General features: G+C 43.8%; 1 protein-coding gene across 2 annotated transcripts in view; it reads left to right on the top strand.

Annotated features, from left to right (window-relative positions):
- Nucleotides 1–24,022, top strand: part of MATN2 (matrilin 2) — a 182,242-nt gene that overhangs the window by 74,713 nt on the left and 83,507 nt on the right. For both annotated transcript variants that reach the window (XM_017875294.1, XM_017875293.1), the window contains exon 4: nt 3,613–3,735. In XM_017875294.1, coding sequence (XP_017730783.1) covers nt 3,613–3,735 — 123 coding nt within the window. The remainder of the gene's footprint in view (nt 1–3,612; nt 3,736–24,022) is intronic.

Here is a 24,022-nt window from a genome sequence, read left to right on the forward strand (position 1 = left end):
CACCAGGTACATCACTTGGGCCTCCCACTCATGGCAGTGGGTGACTGCCGTGTAGTTGGCTGCCTACACACGACACTTCCTTAATTACAGAGGGAGACAGGGACATGCTGTGAGTGCCTCAGAAATGCCCTCTGCCCTTGGGTAACTTGACTCCAGCAATCGATGAAAAGAAGAGAGTCTTTCAGGATGCAAAACAAATGCAAATTAAAAGTGGGATAATGATTACCCTTCACCATAAGATTGTCAAAACTTAAAGTTTGATGACACCAAGTACCGAAGTTTTGAGGGCATCATTAGGACCATCATTGCTGATACGAGCTGTCTTGGAAGGCAATTAGGCCATATCCATTTAAAGTGAGACCCAGTCCTAGAGAAACCATCGCACATGCCTTCAAGGAGACATGTTCAGGAATGTTCATCACAACACTGTGAAATAAAAACTTGGAAACCACCCAAATGCTGACCAATGGGGAAATGGCCAAATAAAATGAGGACAGTCATGTGACCAATGGATAAATCAATTGGGAGGGATAAACTAGATCTAAGATTTTGATTAAATCTAAAATACAGTTAGTTTTCATTATTCACAATAATTGTGTTTTATAAAGTCACTACAAACACTGAGTTAGAGAATACTAAACCATTGCTCCTGCGGGAATATAGGGTTAGGTTCCTGCAATCCTCTGGTGACAACATTTTTTGTCAACTAATCAATACATAGCCTTGTTTTATGTATGTTTCTGTTTAAAAACATCTTATTTGTTTTTTGTTTGTCTGTTTTTTGAGACAGAGTCTCGCTGTGTCTGCAGTGGCACAATCTCAGCTCACTGCAACCTCTGCTTCCTGGTTTCAAGTGATTCTCCTGCCTCAGCCTCCCGAGTAGCTGGCATTACAGGCGCCTGCCACCATTCCTGACTACTTTTTGTATTTTTTTTAGTAGAGTCACGGTTTCACCATGTTGGCCAGGCTGGTCTCAAACTCCTGACCTCAAGTGATCCGCCCACCTCGGCCTCCCAAAGTTCTGAGATTACAGGTGTGAGCCACCATGCCTGGCCGAAAACATCTTATTTGATATATACCATTGATTCATTAACATCAGACCCAGAGCCAACGATAACTCCTGACTGAATGAAACTTATCTAACATGTATTTTCCCTGTAAGGCACATTGCAGTCTTTCTGCACTGAGGAACACTAGACAGCACATCACGATTTTAAACAGCAAAATCATTTACAGAAATGAAAAAAAAAATCGTGGTGCTAAGTAGACTGTGAAAAGGATACTTGTTTACAGAATGAAAGCTGAAAAAGAAGGCAGAGTGGCACCTTATCCAACCTCAGCTGGGAACATCTGCACCAGGCAACACATTTTTTTTGTAGTCTCAGCTACTTGGAAGGCTGAGGCAGGAGGATCACTTGAGCCCCGGAGATTGAGGCTGCAGCGAGCTGTGACTGTGCCACTGCACTCCAGCCTAGGTGACAGAGCAAGAGCCTGTCTCACAAAAGAAACTAAATGTAGAGATATTTTAAATTGAGTGCTTATGCACTCTGAGCATGTCCACTAGTGACCGTGAAAATGCTGTGAGTATTGGTTTGGGCTTACAAATACAGTTTAGTGAGTAGGCAAATTCATAAATGTGGAATCTGTGAAGAATGAGGATCAACTGAACATGTCTTCACAGTTTGACATCTCTGAAACTGGGGTGCATTTTAGATTCCATGAAATACAGTACACGTATCAACATGGATAGAATCTGTGATTAATGCTGAGTGAAAACTGAGTTGAAGGTCAATATATATAGGATGAACCTACAGATGCAAAATAAAACAAAATGCCACCATAATTCTCCTTTGCTGTAAAATGGTTAACAGGTATCTTCAGCATTCCCCAGGCACTATTCTCAACACTCTACCATCTCCATTAATTTACCCTTTTTGAGGTTCTTATGAGGTAGGTGCTATTTTTATCCTCATGTCATATAAAGAGGTTAAGAAAATTGCACAAAGGGCTGGGTGTGGTGGCTCATGTCTGTTATCCTAACACTTTGAGAGGTTGATGCAGGAGAATTGCTTCAGCTCAGGAGTTTGAGACCAGCCTGGGCAACATAGTAAGACATCATCTCTATTTTTGAAAATGAGAAAATTTCTAGTTTATTTAAAAATAATAATAATAAAAGAAAATTGTACAAGGTCACAAGAGACCTGTTTATTTCACCCTGAAGTAAAAATGACTGATTGGATCTACAAACCTTCCTAGTGCTATTTGTGTCCTAACACAGACAGTCAAACTCAGAACGGTACATTCTAAATTATATTGTTGTGAAATAAAACCGCTTCACTTCCCTAGTTCATTTATTGTCCACCATATTTCTTACTCCAATGTAAAGTGACATAAACTTCAGATGGATTTAATCACAGCTGAGTTTTCATAAGTGCTGGATTAATGGAATTGTTCTAAGCTCTTGAGAGCTCCTTTTATTTTAGCTTCATAAAAAATATATTTCTACATATAGACACCTTTTTTGTTTATGAGAACACTTGCATAACTTGTTGTTTGTACTGTTGCTTGTTAATTTTAAATACAATCAAGTTACATTGAGTAAAGTCAGAAATTAGGACATTAAAAAAAGAGAATTTTTATGAGCTACAGACAGACTTATGCAAGAACCAATGTACCAGAAAGCTGAGGTGCTTCAGAAACTAAATGCAGAGGGCAGGCGTGGTGGCTCATGCCTATAATCCCAGCACTTTGGGAGGCCAAACTGGGAGGATGGCTTGAGCCCAGGAGTTTGAGACCAGCCTGGGCAATGTAGTGAAACCCTGTCTCTACAAAAAAAATTGTAAAAGTTAGCCAGGCATGGTGGCATACGCCCGTAGTCCCAGCTACTCGGGAAGCTGAGGTGGGAGGATGTCTAGAGCCCAGGAAGTGGAGGCTTCAGTGAGCCGTGATTGTGGTACTACACTCCAGCCTGGGAGACAGAGCAAGGCCCTGTCTCAAAAAAAAAAAAAAAGAAAAGATGCTAAATAAAGAGATAACATAAAGATTATAGAAACATGAAACGTGTGAATGCATTTTTTACTCCAAATTTTGGTGTATACTTTTGCATATTAAAAAAATTACATTACCCTTGAAATATGATTTTGAGAAACTGTTAGTTCTTTAACACATTCTTGCTTATTTAATAGCTTTTCCTCCAGCCCCATTGCTGCTTCCTAAAAATCCACACTTAAGCCAAAGACCCCTCTGATGCTGGCAAACTTTTCTGATTCCCCAGCCCACCACGTGGGTTGAATTGGAAATTTAAGTTGAATATTAAGTTGAATTGGAAATTTCTTTTATTTTATTTTATTTTATTTTATTTTGTAGATCAAAACCAATCAAGTATCAGCAATTTCATATAGTTCAGCCTAACACCGTTTCTCTTTGATTTTCCATGGCCCTTTATCTGGCCCTGTCTTGTCCACCTTGGACTGTGAGCCCCCTTGAGGGTAGGGACTGCAGCTTGTTTCTGAGTCCTGCCCATAGGAGAGGTGCTGAATAAATGCTTGCTGGCAGGAATGGAGTGAGAAAGGGCGTCACCGTTGACTTACCTTCCTGTGTCTTCCCTTTCAGCGGCCCACATGTGCAGCACCCTGGAGCATAACTGTGCCCACTTCTGCATCAACATCCCTGGCTCATACATCTGCAGGTGCAAACAAGGCTACATTCTCAACTCAGATCAGACGACTTGCAGAAGTAAGACTGCTTTGCTGATACATTTGTGGTTTCTTCCTCTCCCCTCTTCCTCTCTCTTCTTTTATCTGGGCTCATTTTATTCATCTGTGATGCCTCACCCACCCCAGTTATCATCTCTTGGGGACAGAAATAAAGTTTGGTATTTTCTGTTGACCCCATCACAGTGCCTAGTCCAGAGCTGGGCACACAGTAGGCCATCAGGAAGAGTTAGAAAGCTAGGTAGAAGCACCATCTCAGAAATAGCCTCTTTGAATGTATGAACTGGTCTTCTTTACATCCAAGCTTGTTCTTTAGCAGGGACTACTGAAGAGCTTTTTCATCCACTGTCTTTATTAACTGTACCCTAAGGAACTGTTTCCATATTTTATTATCTTCTATAAAGCGTGGATTTAGGAAGAGTTATTAACTTCTGCTGGGAGTGATTATTCAAGTTCTGTTTTAGAGGGGTGCAGGGACCCAGTTGCTTTGGTGTGGGACACTTATAGGTGTCCTAGATTTTAAAAAGGGGGTAAACAGATGTAAGATATTAGAACTCACATTCTCTTTTTTGGCTAAGTGCCAAAGACTAGACAATATACTGATATTTGAGCCAGCACAAGGTAGTCTACCCCTTAAAGGACAGAATTACCCATACACAGAGTACCATGTCCTTACTTTTTAAAGTTATGGATAAAGCCACTGAGTTAACCCACAGATGACCAGGCTACCAAAAGCAAGGCATGAGGAACCCACATGGAAGCAAACAAAACTCAGCTAATCTGACACTTAGTTCATGCACTGAGTAACTGTTGCAATGTGTCATTGTTGCAATGTGTCATTGTTATTATACCTCATGGCAAGCAATTAAGCATTAATGGAAAGCAGTTTGCACAAATGGCTGTAATTAGTGTCACATTTATAGAGGCAAACCACCTTTTTCATGTTTCTTCTCACTTTTCTTCAGTTTCAGGGTTGAGTGGTTGGCTGGAGTTCTCTCCCTGCCCCTCAAGATTAGGTAACATCTGCTTGACCCTCCAGTTCTGTGTGGCCTGTGGAAGCCCAAAGCCCTCTGGACTCTGAATCGCAGGGGTGGGGTGGGGGATATGTGTTCTTAGGCTCCTCTCAGACCCCAGGATCCCAAGTTGAGTGCAGCCTGAATCACCCTTATCTTCCACTTGAAGATCTGACGCTTCCTCAAGACCCACAACAAAGTCACTTGCACCAGATACTCACAGGTTTGCTAGAGTTTCCTAAAGAACTGGGGGAGACTGTGAAAGGACATCTCACACATTGCTCAGCAAACAACCTAGAGATCTCTTTAGACACCCCCCTCTATACACCTCCACCTCTCCAGGTGTTCTACCTCCCCACAACCATCCTCTGGAGGCATCCCTCATCCTCTTCAGGCATCCTCCCCTCTGCCCCAGATGCTTCTCTGGCCCATCTCAGCCTCCCATCATCTTGCCCACTCTCTTCCTGCCCTTCTCCTTCTCCTCCTCCTCCTCTTCCTCCTCCAACTCCTCCTTCTCCTTCTCCTTTCTTCTTTTCCTTTGATTTGTTTTTTTAAGACAGGGTCTTGCTCTGTCGCCCAGGCTTTAGTACAGTGGCACAATTATGACTCGCTGTAGCCTCAACCTCCTAGGCTCAAGCAGTCCTCCCACCTCAGCCTCCTGAATAGCTGGGACCACAGCTGCATGCCACCATGCCAGACTAATTTTTGTAGAGATGAGGTTGCTCAGGCTGGTCTCGAACTCCTGAGCTCAAGTGCTCCATCTGTCTCAACCCCCCAAAATGCTGAGATTTACAGGAGTCAGCCACTGTGCCTGGCACCCTTCTCTTCCTAGGAGCACAAAGAATTCCTCTCCTTGTCTCATGTCCCACTGAGTGACTGGGATCTGGGACTCTGCTGATATTTATTTTCCATGGGCTGGCCTAGCCAAGCCAGAGGAATTCTGACACCAGCAAATAAAAAATAAAATGTTCTTGCCCTGATTTTATGAGCAAGGCCTTCCCCCACACAGCAAGGTTTGCCAGACCCCTGCCTGGGCCTGCCACAGGCCCTGATGTCCCCCAGCTCTCAAGTACTCCTCTGGCCTTGGCTTCCTCCTGCCTAGGGATAGTGCCACAGGAGAACGTGAAGCAGACCCTGCCTGGACTTCAGACAGACTGACCAGGTGGAGGCGGAGGGAGGCTCCGGCGGAGGAGGGCTAGGAGCTCAGGGCAGGGCTTCTCAAACTTCAGTGACTAAGAATGAGCCAGGAAGCTGACTCCTGGGCTCACCCTTAGAGATTCAGAGTTAACAGGTCTGGATTTTCAATGAACTGACGAATGACTGCCACGCTTTGAGATTCACTGGCCTCAGGCAGTGACGGATCCCAGGGAGGGGCTTAGCTGAGCTCTGCTGTCCCATCTGACCCAGCTCTCTAGTCACCCTGAAGCAGTTAAGCCATCTTAACCTTCAGCCAGACTTAGCTTAATAAATGTGCAGTGATAAAGGATAGCTCTCTCTCTTTCAGAAGAAGATAATACTAATAACTCGCAGTGAGAAAGAATAGCTCTCTCGGCCGGGCGCGGTGGCTCAAGCCTGTAATCCCAGCACTTTGGGAGCCGAGATGGGCGGATCACGACCGGTCAGAGATCGAGACGCAGCCTGGCTAACACGGCTGAAACCACCCCGGTCTCTACTAAAAATCACAAAAAAAAAAAAAACTTTAGCCGGGCGAGGGTGCGCGGGGCCCGCCTGTTAGTCCCAGCTACTCGGAGCGCTGAGCAGCGGACGAATGGCATAAACCGCGAGAGGCGGAGCGTGCAGTGAGCTGAGAACCGGCCACTGCACTCCAGGGCCCGGGCGACAAGAGCGAGACTCCATCTCAAAAAAAGAAAAAAAAAAAAGAATAGCTCTCTCTCTTTCAGAAGAAGATAATACTAATAACTCTTTTGCTTTCCCAAAATTGGTGTACCAGGGGCCTTGGTGGAAGAACAAGGCCTTCACTGTCCACAGATCTGGGCTTGAACCCTGACCTTATCACTTACCAACTATGGCTGTCTCACTCTGAGCTGGTTATTTAAACTCCTTGACTCTCAGTTTCCTCACCCATAAGATGGGAAGGGTGGTAACAAATCAATACCTATCTCACTGATTATGTCCTTGTTAGGCCCTGTTTTTGGTCTGAGGGACAGTTAAAAGCCATGCCAAGTAAAGGCTGTGCCATCTACTGACCCCTGCTGATGAGCAGGGACCTGTGCCTGCCAACACCGAGAGAAACTCACAATGGGCCTCAAGAGGAGGGATGCACTCCACTTCTGGAAGCTATTTACACTTAATTTCCATGTCCTGGGCGTATCTGGATAATCTCCCAGATGAAAAGCCATGTGGCTGACACCTCCTCCCCAAAGCACCTCTTACTCCCTAAGAAGTGCTTGCCATTCTTTCTTCCATACAATCATTGATTGGTTCATTTATTTTTTCATTTAACAATTGTTTTTGAGCATAAAAATGTGCCAGGCAGCATGAAAAGTACTGGAAATAAAATAGTGAATAACACAGCAATATTCTTTCTTTTTTGGAGCTCACATTTTTGCATGGGAGTGAATCAAATAAACAACCAGGGTAATTGCAACCAAAAGTGACTGCAATCCACGTCCACCTCAGTGTGCAACACATGAAGTCAGGCCTAACTATAGCCACTTGTTAGGTGTTTACCATGTGCCAGGAGCTTTCCTGCGTGCTTTATATCTGCTGTCTCATTTAATTCTCACAATGAGCTCCTTTTTTTTTTTTTTTTTTTTTTTTGAGATGGAGTCTCGCTCTGTCGCCTGGGCTGGAGTGCAGTGGCCGGATCTCAGCTCACTGCAAGCTCCGCCTCCCGGGTTTACGCCATTCTCCTGCCTCAGCCTCCCGAGTAGCTGGGACTACAGGCGCCAGCCACCTCGCCCGGCTAGTTTTTTGTATTTTTTAGTAGAGACGGGTTTCACCGTGTTAGCCAGGATGGTCTCGATCTCCTGACCTCATGATCCGCCCGTCTCGGCCTCCCAAAGTGCTGGGATTACAGGCTTGAGCCACTGTGCCCGGCCCACAATGAGCTCTTAAAGTGGGTTTTATCACTCTCATTTTACAGATAAGCAAAATAAGGAACAAAAAGGTTAGACGATTTACCCAAGGTCACATGGCTAGCAACGTGATCAAACCAGAATCCATGTCCTGTTATGTCCTCGCTCTTGGCCATCATTTGAGAGTGTCCCATAACCCTAGAGGACCCCTAGATGGCAGCAGGACAACCCCTTCAATCAGAACACCTTCTCCAAGCCGGGAAGACAGATAGGTTCCCCAGCCCACTAATCCCGGGGAGACTTAGAACTAATTCAGGACTAACATTCAACAGATTGTTACTTCCCCAAGGTCACTACCAATTGCTGTGGTACTGTCACTGCACAAAATCATAGTGGGAGGGCTTCTTCAGCAACTGCCTTCGAATACACACACACATACACACTATAGAATATATACATATGTATATGTCCCCACCATTGTATATTTGTAATTCGTGTGGAGAGGGGAAGCAGACAGTTGATTGATACATTCTTTGAATGGTGATGGACCTTGGCTATTAGACTTCTGGCTTCTTTTCCTATGGAACTTCAGAATTCTGTCCCCTCCCAGTGTCCCAGAAGGGTGATGGTTCTTATAGAATCAGGTTATTACAAAACACCTGAATCCCATATTCAGACAACCTGGATCAGCAGTTGAGCTGAAATCCTACTTGTCTGTAATTTCCACTTTTGATCCTATTTCTGCCATCTGAAGCCGTATACCAAAAAGTTATTTCCTTATCCAAATAAAAAGAGAAACCCCTTCAATTATTGAAGAGTGTTATTCCCACACACTGACCCCATTCCTACCGATTTTCTCTTCTTCAGGGGAAAAAAACACATCTTTTGATGACTTAGTTTTGGGTCTCTTCACTGTCCAGGTAACCCTCTTCTGGGTGGATATTAGTTGTTTAAAAGAGCCTTTCCATCCGAAGACTAGATCAAATGCATTAAAGAATCTTAACTTCCATCTTTTCTTGGCCTTTTGGCTAAGATCAAGGTGTAGAATTTTACCTTCCAGGTTGTGTCTATATGGACAATTTTGAATGTACTGGATGTCAACTTTGTGGATTACTTCTGCCTTTCAAAAAGTCTTCCCTATCCAATACCATTATATGAGATATATGCAAAAGCATCAGCATAATACCAGAACAATGGAATTTTATGTTCCTTCCTTTTCCCTTTTAAAAAAAATGGGGGGAAAGAAAACCTCATGAAGTGTGCCCCTCTTCACATGCTTCCCCTTCCCCAAATTCCTGTCCTACTAACAAGAAAACTTTATCTTGTTTCTTTTCTTGACGTATTTTCAAAATGAGGAATTTTCCCTTTCTTCTGGAACATTTAATCTACCTGAAAGCTGATGATAATGCAGCATTTAGAAAACTTCATTTGGCAGAAAATGTAGACTTTCTTATCCAGCTTAAATTTTTTTTTTCTCTCAAGAACGATACCAAATGCATTTAACTGCTTTCATTCTTTGGAAATGTTCCCAACATTATTTTTCCCAAGCTACATAAGTGATTTAATAGATTTATGCTAGAGTTTAAACAAGGAGCATGACCCAGAAAAACCACTGAATTATTAGAGAGAGATAATTATAACCAACATTCTTCATGAATTTAGATGTGAAAATTCTTAAAATTTAGCCAATAGAATTCAACAATACATAAAAGAACAATACATCAAGACCAAATGGAGTTTATTCCAAGAATGCAAGTTTGGTTTAACATTCAAAAATCAATCAATATAATTAACCATAGTGGCCAGGCGTGGTGGCTCATGCCTGAAATCCTAGCACTTTGGGAGGCCGAGTTGGGCGTATCACCTGAGGTCAGGAGTTTGAGACCAACCTGGCTAACATGGCAAAACCCTGTCTCTACTAAAAATAAAAAAAAATAGCCTAGTGTGGTGGTGCATGCCTGTAATCCCAATTACTCAGGAGGCTAAGGCAGGAGAATTGCTTGAACCTGGGAGGTGGAGGTTGTGAGCCGAGATTGCACCACTGCATTCTAGCCTGGGCAACAGAGCGAGACTCTGTGTCAAAACAACAACAACAAAAGCCACTAAAACTAATAAATGAGTTTAGCAAGGTTGCAAGATAAAATGTCAATATACTTAAAAAATTACTTCATTGTATTTCTGTATACTGGCAACAAAAGTCAGAAATTGAGATTTTAAAATCCCAGGTATAATGGCATCAAAAATATGTAAATTAGGGATAAATTTTAAAGATGTGTATGATTTACACATTGAAAATATAAAAGATTTCTGGGATTAATTTAAAAAGACCTAAATAAATGGAGAGATATACCACATCATGGATTGGAAGACTTAATATGGCCAAGATGTCATTTCTTCCCAAATTGATCCATAGATTCAAAGCAATCCCCTTCAAAATCCTGGCAGACCTATTGTTTTTAGAAATTGACAACTGATTTTAAAATGTATATGAACATGCAAAAAAAAACTAGAATAGTCAAACCCAGTCAATTCTCATTATTCCCAGTAGTTATGATCTATAAAATATCCATAAACACTAAATTGCAAATTCTGAACCATTGCTCCTAGATGAAATACAGAGTTGGGTTCCTGAGAGCTTCCAATCACAACATCCAATCATAAACTTGTTTGATGTTTTGTTAAAGACACATTTTTGAGTATATACTGTTAATTCATTAACACTGAAAGCTATTGTTCATGTCTGAACAAAGTACTTAGGAACAATAGACAGCATTTCAGCACTACTCTTGGGGACCATTTTCTTTTCTTTCTTTTTTTTTTTTTCGAGACGGGACGGAGTCTCGCTCTGTGGCTCGGGCGGGAGTGCAGTGGCCGGATCTCAGCTCACCACAAGCTCTGCCTCCTGGGTTCCCGCCATTCTCCTGCCTCAGTCTCCCGAGTAGCTGGGACTACAGGCGCCAGCCACCTTGCCCGGCTAGTTTTTTTGTATTTTTTAGTAGAGACGGGGTTTCACCGTGTTAGCCAGGATGGTCTCGATCTCCTGACCTCGTGATCCGCCCGCCTCGGCCTCCCAAAGTGCTGGGATTACAGGCTTGAGCCACTGCGCCCGGCCTTGGGGGCCATTTTCAACAGCAAAATCACCAACGAGAAGTACAAAAAGGCAAAAAATGTGGCACTGCATAGACCACAGAAAGGATGCTTGTTTATGGGATGAGAGCTGAAATAAGAAGACAGAACATTGCCTTGTTTGACCTTGCCTGGGAATATGTGTACTGGGTGACTCAAATTTTTTGCCACTCTGCATATGTCCATGAATGGCTGAGAAAGTGTCATGGATATTGACTTGGGGTTACAAGCAAATTTTAGCAAGTAGGCAAATTCACAAATATGGAATCTGTGAATCATGCAGATTAAACAAAACTTTGAAAAAGATAAAGTTTATCTTTAAATTTTGTTTAAACTACCTGATTTCAAGACTAATTATAAAGCAACAGTAATCAAGACAGTGTGGCATTGGTATAAAGATGAACATATAGAGCAATGGAACAGAACAGAATCGAGAAATAAACCCATATGTATGTGGTGAAATGATTTTTGACAGAATGGGAAGGCAATTCAATGAGGAAACACTAATGTCTTCAACAAATAGTGTTGCAGCAATTGAATTGCCATGTGCAAAAAAGCAAGCAAGCAAACAAAAGGAAAATAGATCTTGTCTTTACCTCATACCATGTATAAAAATTAATTCAAAATGTATTCTAAGCCTAAATGTAAGAGCAGACACTATTAAATACCTTGATGAAATGGTAGAAGAAAAATCTTGGTGACCTCAGGTTGGCAAAGATTTCTTAAATAGTACACAAAAAGCTACAAAACATAAAAATCAGTATACTTCATCATGATGAAAACATTTGCTCTTCAAAATACTCTGCTACTAAAATGAAAAGGCAAGCCACAGATTGGGATAAAACATTTGCAAAACATACGTCCAACAAAGGACTTTAGAATATAAGGAATTCTAGCACTCAGTACCAAGAAGACAAACACCACCATAAAAATGGGCAAAAGATTTGAACAGACACTAAATCACCGAAGACATATGGGTAGCAAAGAAGCACATGAAGAGATGCTCAATGTTATCAGACATGAAATACCACTATACCTCCACTAGAATGGATACTTTTTTTTTTTTTTTGAGACAGAGTCTTGCTCTATTGCCCAGGCTGGAGTGCAGTGGCATGATCTCGGCTCACTGCAACCTCTGCCTACTGGGTTCAAGCAATTCTCCTGCCTCAGCCTCCAAGTAGCTGGGTCTACAGGCACGTGCCACCAAGCCTGGCTAATTTTTTTTTTTTTTTTTTGTATTTTTAGTAGAGACAGGGTTTTACCATGTTGGCCAGGCTGGTCTTGAACTCCTGAACTCAGATCATCTGCCCACCTCAGCCTCCCAAAGTGTTGGGATTACAAGTGTGAGCCACTGCGCCCGGCCAGAATGGATACATTTTAAAAGATTGACTATACCATGTGTTCACAAAATTGGGAACTGGAATGCTCATATACCACCAGTGGTCATGTAAAATGGTTCCGCCACTCTGGAAAACAGTTTAGCGATTTCTTACAAAGTTAGATATTTATCTATTATGTGACCCAGCCATTCCACTTTTAGATATTTACTCAAAAGAAATAAAAATTTATGTCTAAACAAAGATTTGAACACAAATGTTCACATCAGCTTTACTTGTAATAGCCCCAAGCTGAAAACAAGTCACATGTTGATTAACAGGTGAATGGGTGATACATTGCAATACATGCATCCTGTATAATACTCCTCTGCAGTGAAAAGAATGCGCTATTGACAATTGCAGCAGCCTGGATGCATCTCCAAATCACTGCGCTGAATGAAAGGAACCAGATCAAAAAAACAGTACATACCATGTGGTTCCATTTGTATAAAATTTTAGGAAATGGTATCTACTCAATAATGACAGAGAGCAGATTAGTGGGGTACTTGGGCTGAGGAGTGGAGAGCAGCAGGGAGAGGGATAACAAAGCGGCATCAGGAAACTTGGGGGATGATGACGATGCTTATTATCTTGATTGTGGTGATGATATATTGATAAGCCCGATTTATCAAACTGTACACTTGAAATATGCGCAGTTTATTGTATGCCAGTTGTCACTCAATAAAGCTGACATTCATTAATCAGAACAAGGTTTCGGAAGCAAGTAGTGGTGCTGGACCAGACTGCCTTTCTGGAATAGTTTGTTTGTGGCATCAGTGGAGGAGGAGAGAAGGAATGTAAGCAGGGATAAATTATGGAGCAATTTGATTCTCAAGCTAAGTTCCAACAGTGTCCTTTGTTGAGTAGGGGAACTGAACATGGTGTGTCAAGGGCAAAACCAGGTCATTTTAGTAAATTGGGGCTGGCAATAATGTGTGTGCTGGATTAGAGATAGAGAGTGGGGCAGGGATGTCTTCACTTATCCGCTCATTCATTCAATACCTGTGGATTCCCCTCTATGGGCCTGGCACTCTTATGGCGTATTTTTCTTACATATTAGGGACCCAAGAAACATTCAGATCTTGGCTTCCCTTTTGCCCCCAACAGAGAGAGAAGAATGTGAAAGATGGAATCAGAGAACAATTCTAATCGGTCCAGTCAATTCAGTGTATGTTTCTTACGCCCATAGAATTAAGTAGGAGACCACGGCAACCATCCCAGCCCCAGGGGGGAGTTTATGACATCAGATAGGTGATGGCTGGTGGGGTCAGAGTAATTGAGACTGACAGATAACTTCATAGAGGAAATCTAGTTTTCAGGACAAACAGATGCGCCCGAGAGAGAGCCCACACACGTGGTTGGGTGCAGCTGGAGATGGAGAATTCAAGTTCAAGGAAAAGGCCTGGACAGTACGTGCTTGGTGGTGGTCATTGACCCTGAAAATAGATGAAATCTTGGAGGGAGAAAGCGGGTGTGGAAAGTGCAGGTCAGGATGTGAGCTCCGGGGCGGCCCACAGTCAGAGCTTGGGGCAAGGCTGGAAGGGTGAGCAGGCCGCACGCACGCACACTCAAAGCAGCTGCCTTCCCTGACAATCAATAGCAGCCACATGAGCTGTGGCTCAGCTGCTGTGAGCTGAAGCAGTGGGCTCGCTAAATGCCATCATCCAGCTTCCCCTTAACCCCGGCTGTCAGACCTGGGCCTGGGAGCTTAGGGATCGTTATGTGCAGTTTGCTCACCCTCTGGCTGTACCAGGACACAGCGTTTTCTACGAAAGAAGGAATCTGGGGTGAGTAGAGCCCCATGGGAGAACTGAGCTGACTAAATGTGAGTGGAGAAATGCCAATTGTGAAAAAAATGTACACATCAGGGGAACATGAGCTTGAACCTTGTACAGCTTTTCCTCCGCTTGGCTGTTTTTATGAGTACCCAGGCAAATGGTTCTCAAAGTGTGGTCCCCGCGGAAAACAGTATCAGCTTTGCCCAGAACTTACTAGAAATGCAGGTTCCCAGGCTTACCCTAGACCTACTGAATCAGGATCTCTGGAACTGGGGCCCAAGAATGTGGGTTTTCCCAAGCCCTCCAGGAAATGTCGATGTACGCTGCAGTTTAAGGGCTACTGACTTAGATGTTTTAAATAAGATCTCTCCCTGGGAGCATCCACTCAAAAGCGGGTTTATATTAACATAATGTGACAACGGTTTGGAAATTGAAAAGCACTCCACAAGAGTAAGACATTATTCTTGTTTATTTATTATTTTTGTCAACCTCATTCACTCAGATTTACCTGTATTTTAAAACTTTGTTTCAGAGATTCCCCCCTTCCTCCTTTTCCCTTCCCCAAGGAAAACCAAAATCTTGTTAGTGAACAGGAGAATTGATTGAAAAAAACTTCAACTGCTGCGGGAAAGGAGGAGACTAGGCACAGCTGGAGTTTGCCTGAAAGGATAGTTTTTCTCAGTGACATTGGGTTTGTTTTGTTTCTTTCAGTGTAGAAGCACGAGGCTGATGACTCATCTACCATGGACGTCTTTAAATCCAAACTGCAGTTGTCAAAATAAGATTAGGACTTTCAGACATGATGAAAGAGAGGGCACGGTCTCGAAAAGGCAAGCTTGGGTTTTTCCTGCATTTGTGGAGCCCCTACCTCATAGCAAGCTTTCCTGTGGAAGTGGTCAGAGACCCCATCGTTTACCCAGTTGAGTGAAATGGCAGCCCTAATAACCCATTTCTCCTTCTCTCTTGCTGTGATAAACAATTTCTTTCTTTCTTTCTTTTTTTTTTGAGACGGAGTCTAGCTCTGTCGCCCAGGCTGGAGTGCAGTGGCGCGATCTCGGCTCACTGCAAGCTCCGCCTCCTGGGTTCACACCGTTCTCCTGCCTCAGCCCCCTGAGTAGGTGGGACTACAGGTGCCCGCCACCACGCCCGGCTAATGTTTTGTATTTTTAGTGGAGACGGGTTTGCACCGTGTTAGCCAGGATGATCTAAATCTCCTGACCTCGTGATCCGCCCGCCTCGGCCTCCCAAAGTGCTGGGATTACAGGCGTGAGCCACCGCCCCTGGCCCGATAAACAATTTCTGATTTCTACATCTCAGGTTAAATAACACCAAGAGCTATAAAAAGTAGAGGGTGTGTTCTAAAGGTGTTCATTTACTTTAACTCCAAAGACGAGATTAAAATGTCATTGGTGTCAGCAGCATGCAGTGCAGCTTGTCTAAAATTCTGAAACATTGGTAAAAAGACCCTTTGATTTAGCCCTGGATGATGGCCAAAGCATTCGCCCCATTCTTCGTGCTCCCCCATCAGTTCTCCCTCCTTCCGGTATAAGCAGATGAAAGTTTCCAAATTCTCTGGACTGAGATGCAGGCGCCAGGGTTTCTAAAGGAAGGCGCTTACATCTAGGGTGCATGGGAGCCTCTGGGGAAACTGTGGTTGGGTTTGAGCACAGCTTTGGGGCTCTTGGCAGCAAATCTTCACTCATTAGTTTCACCTGGGAAGACTGAGTTATCCCTCTTAAAATTCTCCAGGCACTGAAAGAAGCAAGCAGATTTTGCTGACTGTCAGATACATGCTAATGGTTGCTCCCTGGCAAGGCATAGCTCAAATTTGGCCAGGTCTTTTGTTATAAAATTCCAAATTACCTACTTTGCTGTACCACTTCAATTCAGCATAGAACTCAAAAACCAAACTTAACCAGAGATACATTTTTAGAATGTTAGGATCTAATATTCATGTTTGTAGGGTTTTTTTTTTTTTTTTTTCTGAGACAGGGCCTTGCTCTGTCACCCAGGTTGGAGAGCAGTAGCACAATCATAGCTCACTGCAACCTGGAACTCCCTGGCTGAAATGATCCTCCCACCTCAGCCTCCCTGGTAGCTGGGACTACACGCGTGTGCCACTGTGCCTGGCTAATTTTTTGATTTTCTGTAGAGACAAGATCTCTTTCTGTTGCCTAGGCTGGTCTTGATCCTCCTGCCTTGGCCTCCCAAAGTGCTGGGATTACAGGTGTGAGCCACTGTGCCAGCCCATGTTTGTAGCTTTTATAGGTACCTAATAAAGTGAAACTATTAGAATTGGGATGTGAGCAAACTTTGGTTGAAGTTCATCTCTCTCCCATGCTTAAATAGGTATGCGCTACTGACACTTTTCTCTTCCCCCTTAATTTAGGAAAGGAGAAGGATGCTAACATGTGTTGAAGACTTACTGTGAGCCAGGCACAGTGGGCTACACCTGTCAGCCCTGCACTTTGGGAGGTCGAGGTGGGTAGATCGCTTGAGCTCATGAGTTCAAGACAAGCCTGTCCAACATGGTGAAACCCTGTCTCTACAAATAATACAGAAGTCAGCTGGGTGTGATGGTGCGTTCCTGTAGTCCCAGCTACTCAGGAGACTGGGGTGGAAGGATTGCTTGAGCTCGGGAGGCGAGGGTTGCAGTGAGCCTAGATATTGTGCCATTGCACTCTAGACTGGGTGACAGAGCCAGACCTTGTCTCAAAAAAATTAAAAAAAAAAAAATCTACTGTGAGACAGATGCTTTGCCCATCTAGATTATCTCACTCAACCCTACAAATAAGATATTTAACCTCTTTATTAAAATGGAATCTCTCTAAAGTCCCTTACTTGAAGTCATCTCACCTAGCTGGGGCCAAGTCTGGCTCCAAAGTCGATATTTTTTTCACCTGCCTGCCTCACCCCTACCTTTTCTGAGGAGATGTAACTGACATCCTGTCCTCCCCCAGTGGTGGTTCCCTTTATCATTTTTCATATCACCTCTTTCAGGTCCAAATAAAATTTGGAGAAGGTCAAAATCATATTTTCATTTCACACTGTTAAAAATGGAAGCCTGCTCTCTCACCACTCTCAACTCCCCTTTCCTGCTTATAACGTATCACAGATTTTTACCTATTTGCTTTGTTTACTATCAATCTTCTGTCAGTGATGTGCTGCTAAATGTTTAACAATCAGGTCTCCAGGAGACAAAAGCTCTGATTTGGGGTGTCTGCCAATTTCCGTGGTGTAAATACTCCCACCATGGACATTTCAAGCTACCAAGATACACATCATCATGTGAGTCAGTACGAGCTGCCTCTAGCACATGACTGGTCCCTCACTGGACCATCAGCTCTATAAGGGAAGGAATTTTTTTTTTTGTCCGCTTATTCACTGTTGTTTCCCCAGCACTCTGAACCATTTCATCATGGAATAGATTTATTCATTCAGTCATCCACAATCCTTTTAAAATGGGCCACATGTCAGATGCTAGATATCTGAACTAGTGCGCTGAGCAAGACATGCACTGTGGCTGCCCTATGTGGCAGGTGAAATAGACATGAAATAATTAGTTGCAAATGAAGTATTAAATTATAATTGTGATGAGGATTACGAAGGGAAACTCTGAGGGAGGACTTCACCCCTAGTGGTAGGTCAGAGCTTCCTGAGAAAGCAGACTTTCAGGTGAGTCCTAAAGGAGGTATGAGAGTTAGGTAGGGGAAAGGAGGTGAGGAAGAGGCTTGAGCATTCTAGACAGAACGAATGGCCTGTGCAAAGGTCCCGAGGCGTGAAGAAGCTTGATTTGAAAATGGAGAGGGCTGTGTAAATGGAGCAGAGAAAGTAAGAGGAGGCTTGAGATAAGACTGGAGAGGTGAAGGGGTGGGCCTTGTAGCCCCCTTGACCATCACATTAGAGTTTTTGGACTTCATCCTAAAGCAGTGATAAGCCATTAAGGGTTTTAAGCAGAGAGGCAGGAGCAGATTACTCTGGCTACAGGAGAATGCTAGGCTGGGATGAATACAGGAAAACCAGTTAAGAGGTTGCCATGGCTGTTCAGCCAAGAGATGACGGTGGCTCCATGGTGGCAGGGGAGATGAAGAGAAGTAAATCCAGGATTGACTGGATCTGAGGGGTACAGGAGAGGGAGGAACCCCGTGACTTTCAAGTTTCTGTTGCCATCTTTGGCCCCAGGGTAAAAGTTAGCTATTCTAAAAATTCATCTTTGCTAAAGGGAAATTAAAGAATACTTCAGAATCATCCCCAGCTGTCCCATTTCTGCCCAGTGACATTTATTAATTGAGACAGTGCTCTAGGCTGCCCAGCAAGGGAGGCTGTCAAGTCAACAATAGATAGCTACTAAGCACCGACTGTGTGAAGTGCATGGCATTATACAGGCACCGTAAGGAACACCAAAACTTAGAGAGATGGCCCTGTCCTTCACAGAGCTTACAAGAGTAGGTAAGAGAGATGAGTTAGGAACACCTGACAACCCTGTGCTTGTGTCACATGAGCATGAGTTCATTCATCCATTCAACAAGTACTTGTTGAGCAAGGACAAAGTGCCAGGCACTGTGCTAAATACCGGGACGTGGTGGATAGCAGGGCACACAGGTTCCCTAACTGTCATGACAGCTTTTCTGGAGTCCATTGCTGGGGGCTGGCTCTCAGATGTCATTGTGCTCTTGATGCAGGACAAGTGAGCCCCAAGGTGGGGCTTAGCCCATGAAGGTTCTTGGCTTTATCCAGGAAAGAATTCAAGGGCAAACAGAGGTAGAAGTAAACAGCTTCTACCTCTTAATATTCTTAATACTGTCTTGTCTTAATATTGACAAGACAGTATTACAGCCCTGGCAGTGTTACGCCTCTGTGACTGCTCCTGCAGAGCAGGGCTATCCTTATATGCAGAGAGTAGGTAGTAGCTCAGGGCAGTTTTACAGTCAGATTTATACCCACTTTTTTTTTTTTGAGATGGAGTTGCCCAGGCTGGAGTGCAGTGGCGTGATCTCAGATCACTGCAACCTCTGCCACCCAGGTTCAAGTGATTCTCCTGCCTCAACCTCCCAAGTAACTGGGATTACAGGCACCTGCCACCACACTTGGCTAATTTTGTATTTTTCGTGGAGATGGGGTTTCACTATGTTGGCCAGACTGGTCTTGAACTCTTGACCTCACATGATACACCAGCCTTGGTCTCCGAAAGTGCTGGGATTAGAGGTGTGATACCAGTGGACTATACCCACTTTTAATTGCATGCAGATTAAGGGGCAGTTTATGCAGCAATTTCTAGGGAAGGGATAGTAGCTCTTGGGTTGTCAGGTCATTGACATGGAGAGGGGTGGTAACTCCCAGGTGTTGCCATGGCAATGGTAAACTGACGTGTCACACTGGTGGGCGTGTTTTATGGAAAGCTGCTTCTGCCCCAGTCCTGTTTTTGCTAGTCCTCAATTTGATGCTATGTCCAAGCCCCGCCTCTGGTGTTGAGTCCTGCCTCCTACCTCACTCTGAGCCCTCTGCTGGTATGTGAGTACCTTTTGCTAGGGATGAGGAGAGTCAAAGAGACTTGGAGAGAATTTTGTTCCCATCTCAGTCATCTTCTGAAGACCCCACATCTGATGGAGGAGGTTATTCTTAGGATTTTAGGACCATCCCTCCTGGGAGGCAGGGCATCTGGGCCTTTTTCATTGTTCATTCAGCAAATGAACTCTTATGGAGGCCAAATACATGTGCTAGGACACTGTGCTAAGCTCTGGGGGGTCAAAACTGACCTGTTTATGTTGGGGCAGACAGCCGTGATCAAGTCCTTCCAATACCATGGGATCAGTGCCTAAATGCTAGAGCGGAGCCATGTCTATAGTGCTGTGGGGACACAGGGGAAGAAGCCTTAAGTCCAGCCAACTTGAAGAAGGCTTCCCACAGGAGGTGACATTTGACTGGGGCTGTGAGCCATTCACAGGGATCACCAGGTGGAGAAGGTGGAAGGCTGTGCCGGGGTAGGGGGAGCTCTGGACGCAGTGCTTGTCATGCTTCAGTGAAATCCTCCTGGCCTCAGAGAGAAAGAAGGGCTGTTTTTCAAAAGCATAAGGAATCATCCAAAAACATCTGTATTTGTTTCAAAAGGAAATGGCCACTGCCAGAAAAACAGCAAAATTGTTTTGTCAGAACCCAGTCTGTATTTATTCCTTTGTCTTTGTTTAATTAGATTAATCCCTGAATGGTTTCCCTTGGGTCGGTACAAATCACTCATGGCCATAAATCCCCAACAATTCTAAAAACAGTAAGGAAGGACAATCCGCATGAAGCCAGCTGGCAAGCTTGCTGTTTGTGGGACAGTTCTGGGATGCAAGCAGTAATCTCGCACCCGCACATAGGTGTTTGGGGTTCTTTTAGCCTCTTGGAGAGGTGAGCAAGGACAAAAATCATTCAGATTTGTTTAGAAGAGGAAAGCTGAACCTTAGGGTCTCAGTCATTAAAGGGGGAGACTGACTGCTGGATCTGGGCCCCTTCCCCACGTAGGATTGTGAGGACCTTTTATCTGCTAGGTTCCATGGCATTCAGCCTGGCTGCACACTGGGGCCACCTGGGGACTTTGACAGATACCACTGCCCAAATCCCACCCCCTACCAGTCTAATTTAACTGTGGGAGAGAGTACCTTGGCATGGAGATTTTCAAAGGTTCCTGCCGCTTCTGCAGATGGGAGCTTGCAGTTACTCACAGACTCTTCTGCGGATATCCCAGCCCATCCGGAAAGGAACAAGCATGTCCTTGCCTTGCTCTGCCTACCCTGTGCAGGGAAGTCTTTTAGAAAAAAAGATTGTTCCTTCGAAGTCCTGGTTCATTGCTTTTGAAATGGTACTTTCAAAAGGGTTCACTTGTAATAGGTTGATTTTTTTCTTCCTCCATTATTATTATTATATATTATTATATTATTATACTATTATTATTATTTTTGAGACGAGAGTCGTCGCTCTTGCTCACCGGGCTGGAGTGCAGTGGACCGGATCTCAGCTCCCTTGCAAGCTCCGCCTCACGGTATTACCGCACATTCATCCATAGCCTCAGCCTCCCAAGTAGCTGGACTACAAGGCGAACACAGCACTCGAACCCCAGGACTAGCTTTTTTTTATTTTTTTTAGCTAGAGACAGGTATTCACCAGTTGTTAGCACAGGATGCGGTCTCGAAATCTGACTTCGTGCATCGCCCGTCTCGGCCCTCCCAAAGTGCTGGGATTACAGGCTTGAGCCACCGCGCCCGGCCTCTTCCTCCATTATTATAAAAGTTCCTGTTAGAAAATATGAAATCAGACAATTATAAATAAAAGAATGAAAAATCACCTGTGTTCACGCCACTACTTGGTAACCACGGTAGTCAGAGTTTCTGTCAGACCCCTGATGGGGCAAGGCAGCATCTGCAGTAGAGATTGGGAGGACCCAGATGGAGAAGTTGCTGCCACCCTTCCAGAGCTGGTTCCAACATGCTGGAGTGTCACCTCCTAGCCGTCAGGACTTTGTGCAGGGACACTGCCCACCCACTTAGGGAGCTTAGAGTCTGGTAAGCTCCAAGACACAGTACATCCATCACTCCATAAACACATAGGTAGTTAACATTATGATTTATGCCGGAAGGGAAAGTGCAGGGGTGGGCTGACAGCCGATGGGTGAGGCCAAAAGTTTAAAGAATGTTTAAAGGTCCTCATAGCAAGAGGTTCATTTTCTCATCACTATTCAGGCAACCCAAAGCTACTTCAGCCCGGAACTCAGAAACCTACTGCTGTTCCCAAGAAAGCAGTGCTTTTCACTGAACTTTGCTAGAGGTCCTTAAATTTTCCCAGACCCGAGAGGATCTGTGGTGCTGCCAGGCTTATCCTTCCAAAGCACAACTTGGGTAAAATTGCTGGTCTCTCTTTTTAAGGATTTTTCCTTAGGTGGTCCCCATTGCCCGCTGATTGGAGTTCAGCCTACTCAGTCTGTGTGTAGAGATCCCTCTGCCTCTGGTGTCAGTGGTCTTTCCCATCCCCTCTTCTGCTACTTCCCCTGGAATTTCCAGAGCAGAATGAAGCTGCCACACCTCTCCTGCCTCCCTCTTACTCACAGTGTGGAGTGCCCTTTCTCTTTCTCCGTACCTGCCAGCCTTTCCCAGTCCCTGCTAGACTTGCAGTAATCTGTCCCAATTCTGAACTCCCATAGTTTTCTTGGCACTTCTCTTAGGGATTTTTATCATGTCCTGCCTCGCGTGTTAGTTATTTAGGTGGCATCTAACAGCCAATGTGGCATTTCTGTTCCTCAAATGGGGTCAGTTTGTTCTTCAGGACCTTTGCATTCACTGTTCTTTTGGCAGAAAATACTCTTCCTAAAGCTTCTTGTTACTAGCAGCTAGTAGAATACAAGCTGCGTGACAGCAGAAACCCCTTGTCTGTTTTGTTCACCACGGTATCCCCAATGCTCAGGACATAGTAGGTGCCCAACACATATTTACTGAATAAATGAATGACTATCATATGATTCAGACATTTCTTATGTTTCTGGCCTAGCTTATTTAGGTTTTGTCATTCTTTGATCACTCACTGTGATCTTTATATTAGCTGAAGTTTTCTTCTGGTTATGGGTGTTTTGCTTACATCTGAATCCATTGGAAATCTACATTGGACATTCTGATTGGAGTTCCTAATTGGAAATGTAAGATATAAACATACTGCTGAGAGGTAAAACAATTTGTGTCTATAAGGCTTTATTTTTTTCATCTGCTTTATTGATTTGGGAGTGAAAAGACTTCTTTTAGGATTTTAAAACCAGAATTCTTATTTATATAATCTTAGACCTAAGCATTTTTAAAATGCGATGACGTAAGTGTTAATGTTTAAAATTGTTTAATGCATTTAATAGAGTTGTTGAATCAAATCAGCTTTTATCTTTTTAAAAATCAATTTGATATTTTATATTTATCTAAAAGCATAATAAGCTATGAAATTCAAAGATCTAGAAGATAATATTAAAATGTAGCCATTGGATTCAGTAATTAATCAAGCTTTCTAGGTAATTAAGTTTTTTAAAATCATACCTGTTGTAGTGATAGCTTTTTTTTTTTTTAGACAGAGTCTCGTTCTGTCGCCCAGGCTGGAGTGCAATGGTGTGATCTTGGCTCACTGCAACCTCCACCTCTCAGGTTCAAGCCATTCTCCTGCCTCAGCCTCCCACCTTCCGAGTAGCTGGGATTACAGGCGTGTGCCACCACGCCAAGCTGATTTTTGTATTTTTAGTAGAGATGGGGTTTCACCATGTTGATCAGGCTGGTCTCGAACTTCTGACCTCAGAAGATCCACCCGCCTCGGCCTCCCAAAGTATTTGGATTACAGGCTTGAGCCACTGCACCTGGCCAGTGATAGCTTTTAACCAGAGAAAATTCTCTTCAATATATTCAACCCCTTTAATGCTCTCTGATTGTCTCCCATTTTAGTGGTAAAATCATTGGTACAGCTAGCTGTTTCATGGTATCCGAGCTGTTCTCCTTGCTGGGAAATAGTGTCAGAGACTGAGTCAGTGATGGATGGAAGACGCCTTTAATATTTTCATCCACCAACATATTCTTAGTTCTGTTGCAGTAGATGCATACTGTAAGTCTGTTCCTACATTGCATGTGAATAAACAGCCAGAGCTTAGCACTTTGTGGACACGTAATAAATATTTGACCAAAATAAGACCACGAATAGGCATATATGTATTTCTCCTTGGTAATGTTTGTTACCTCTACCTAACCTCTTGGCTTCTCCATTTTCCTCATTTGTTACTAGGATGAATAAATAGACCACAAAGAGGGTTTTCAAAGAGCTTTGTCTCATTCCTCCTTGTACCAGCAACAGAGCGAGACTCCATCTCAAAAAATTATTTAATGTATTTCATAGAGGTGATGAATAATTCCAGTTTTGAAAAATATGTTGGCCGGGCGCGGTGGCTCAAGCCTGTAATCCCAGCACTTTGGGAGGCCGAGACGG

The sequence above is a fragment of the Rhinopithecus bieti genome, unplaced genomic scaffold, assembly GCF_001698545.2.
Source record: "Rhinopithecus bieti isolate Rb0 unplaced genomic scaffold, ASM169854v2 scaffold_8760, whole genome shotgun sequence".
NCBI lineage: Eukaryota > Metazoa > Chordata > Mammalia > Primates > Cercopithecidae > Rhinopithecus > Rhinopithecus bieti.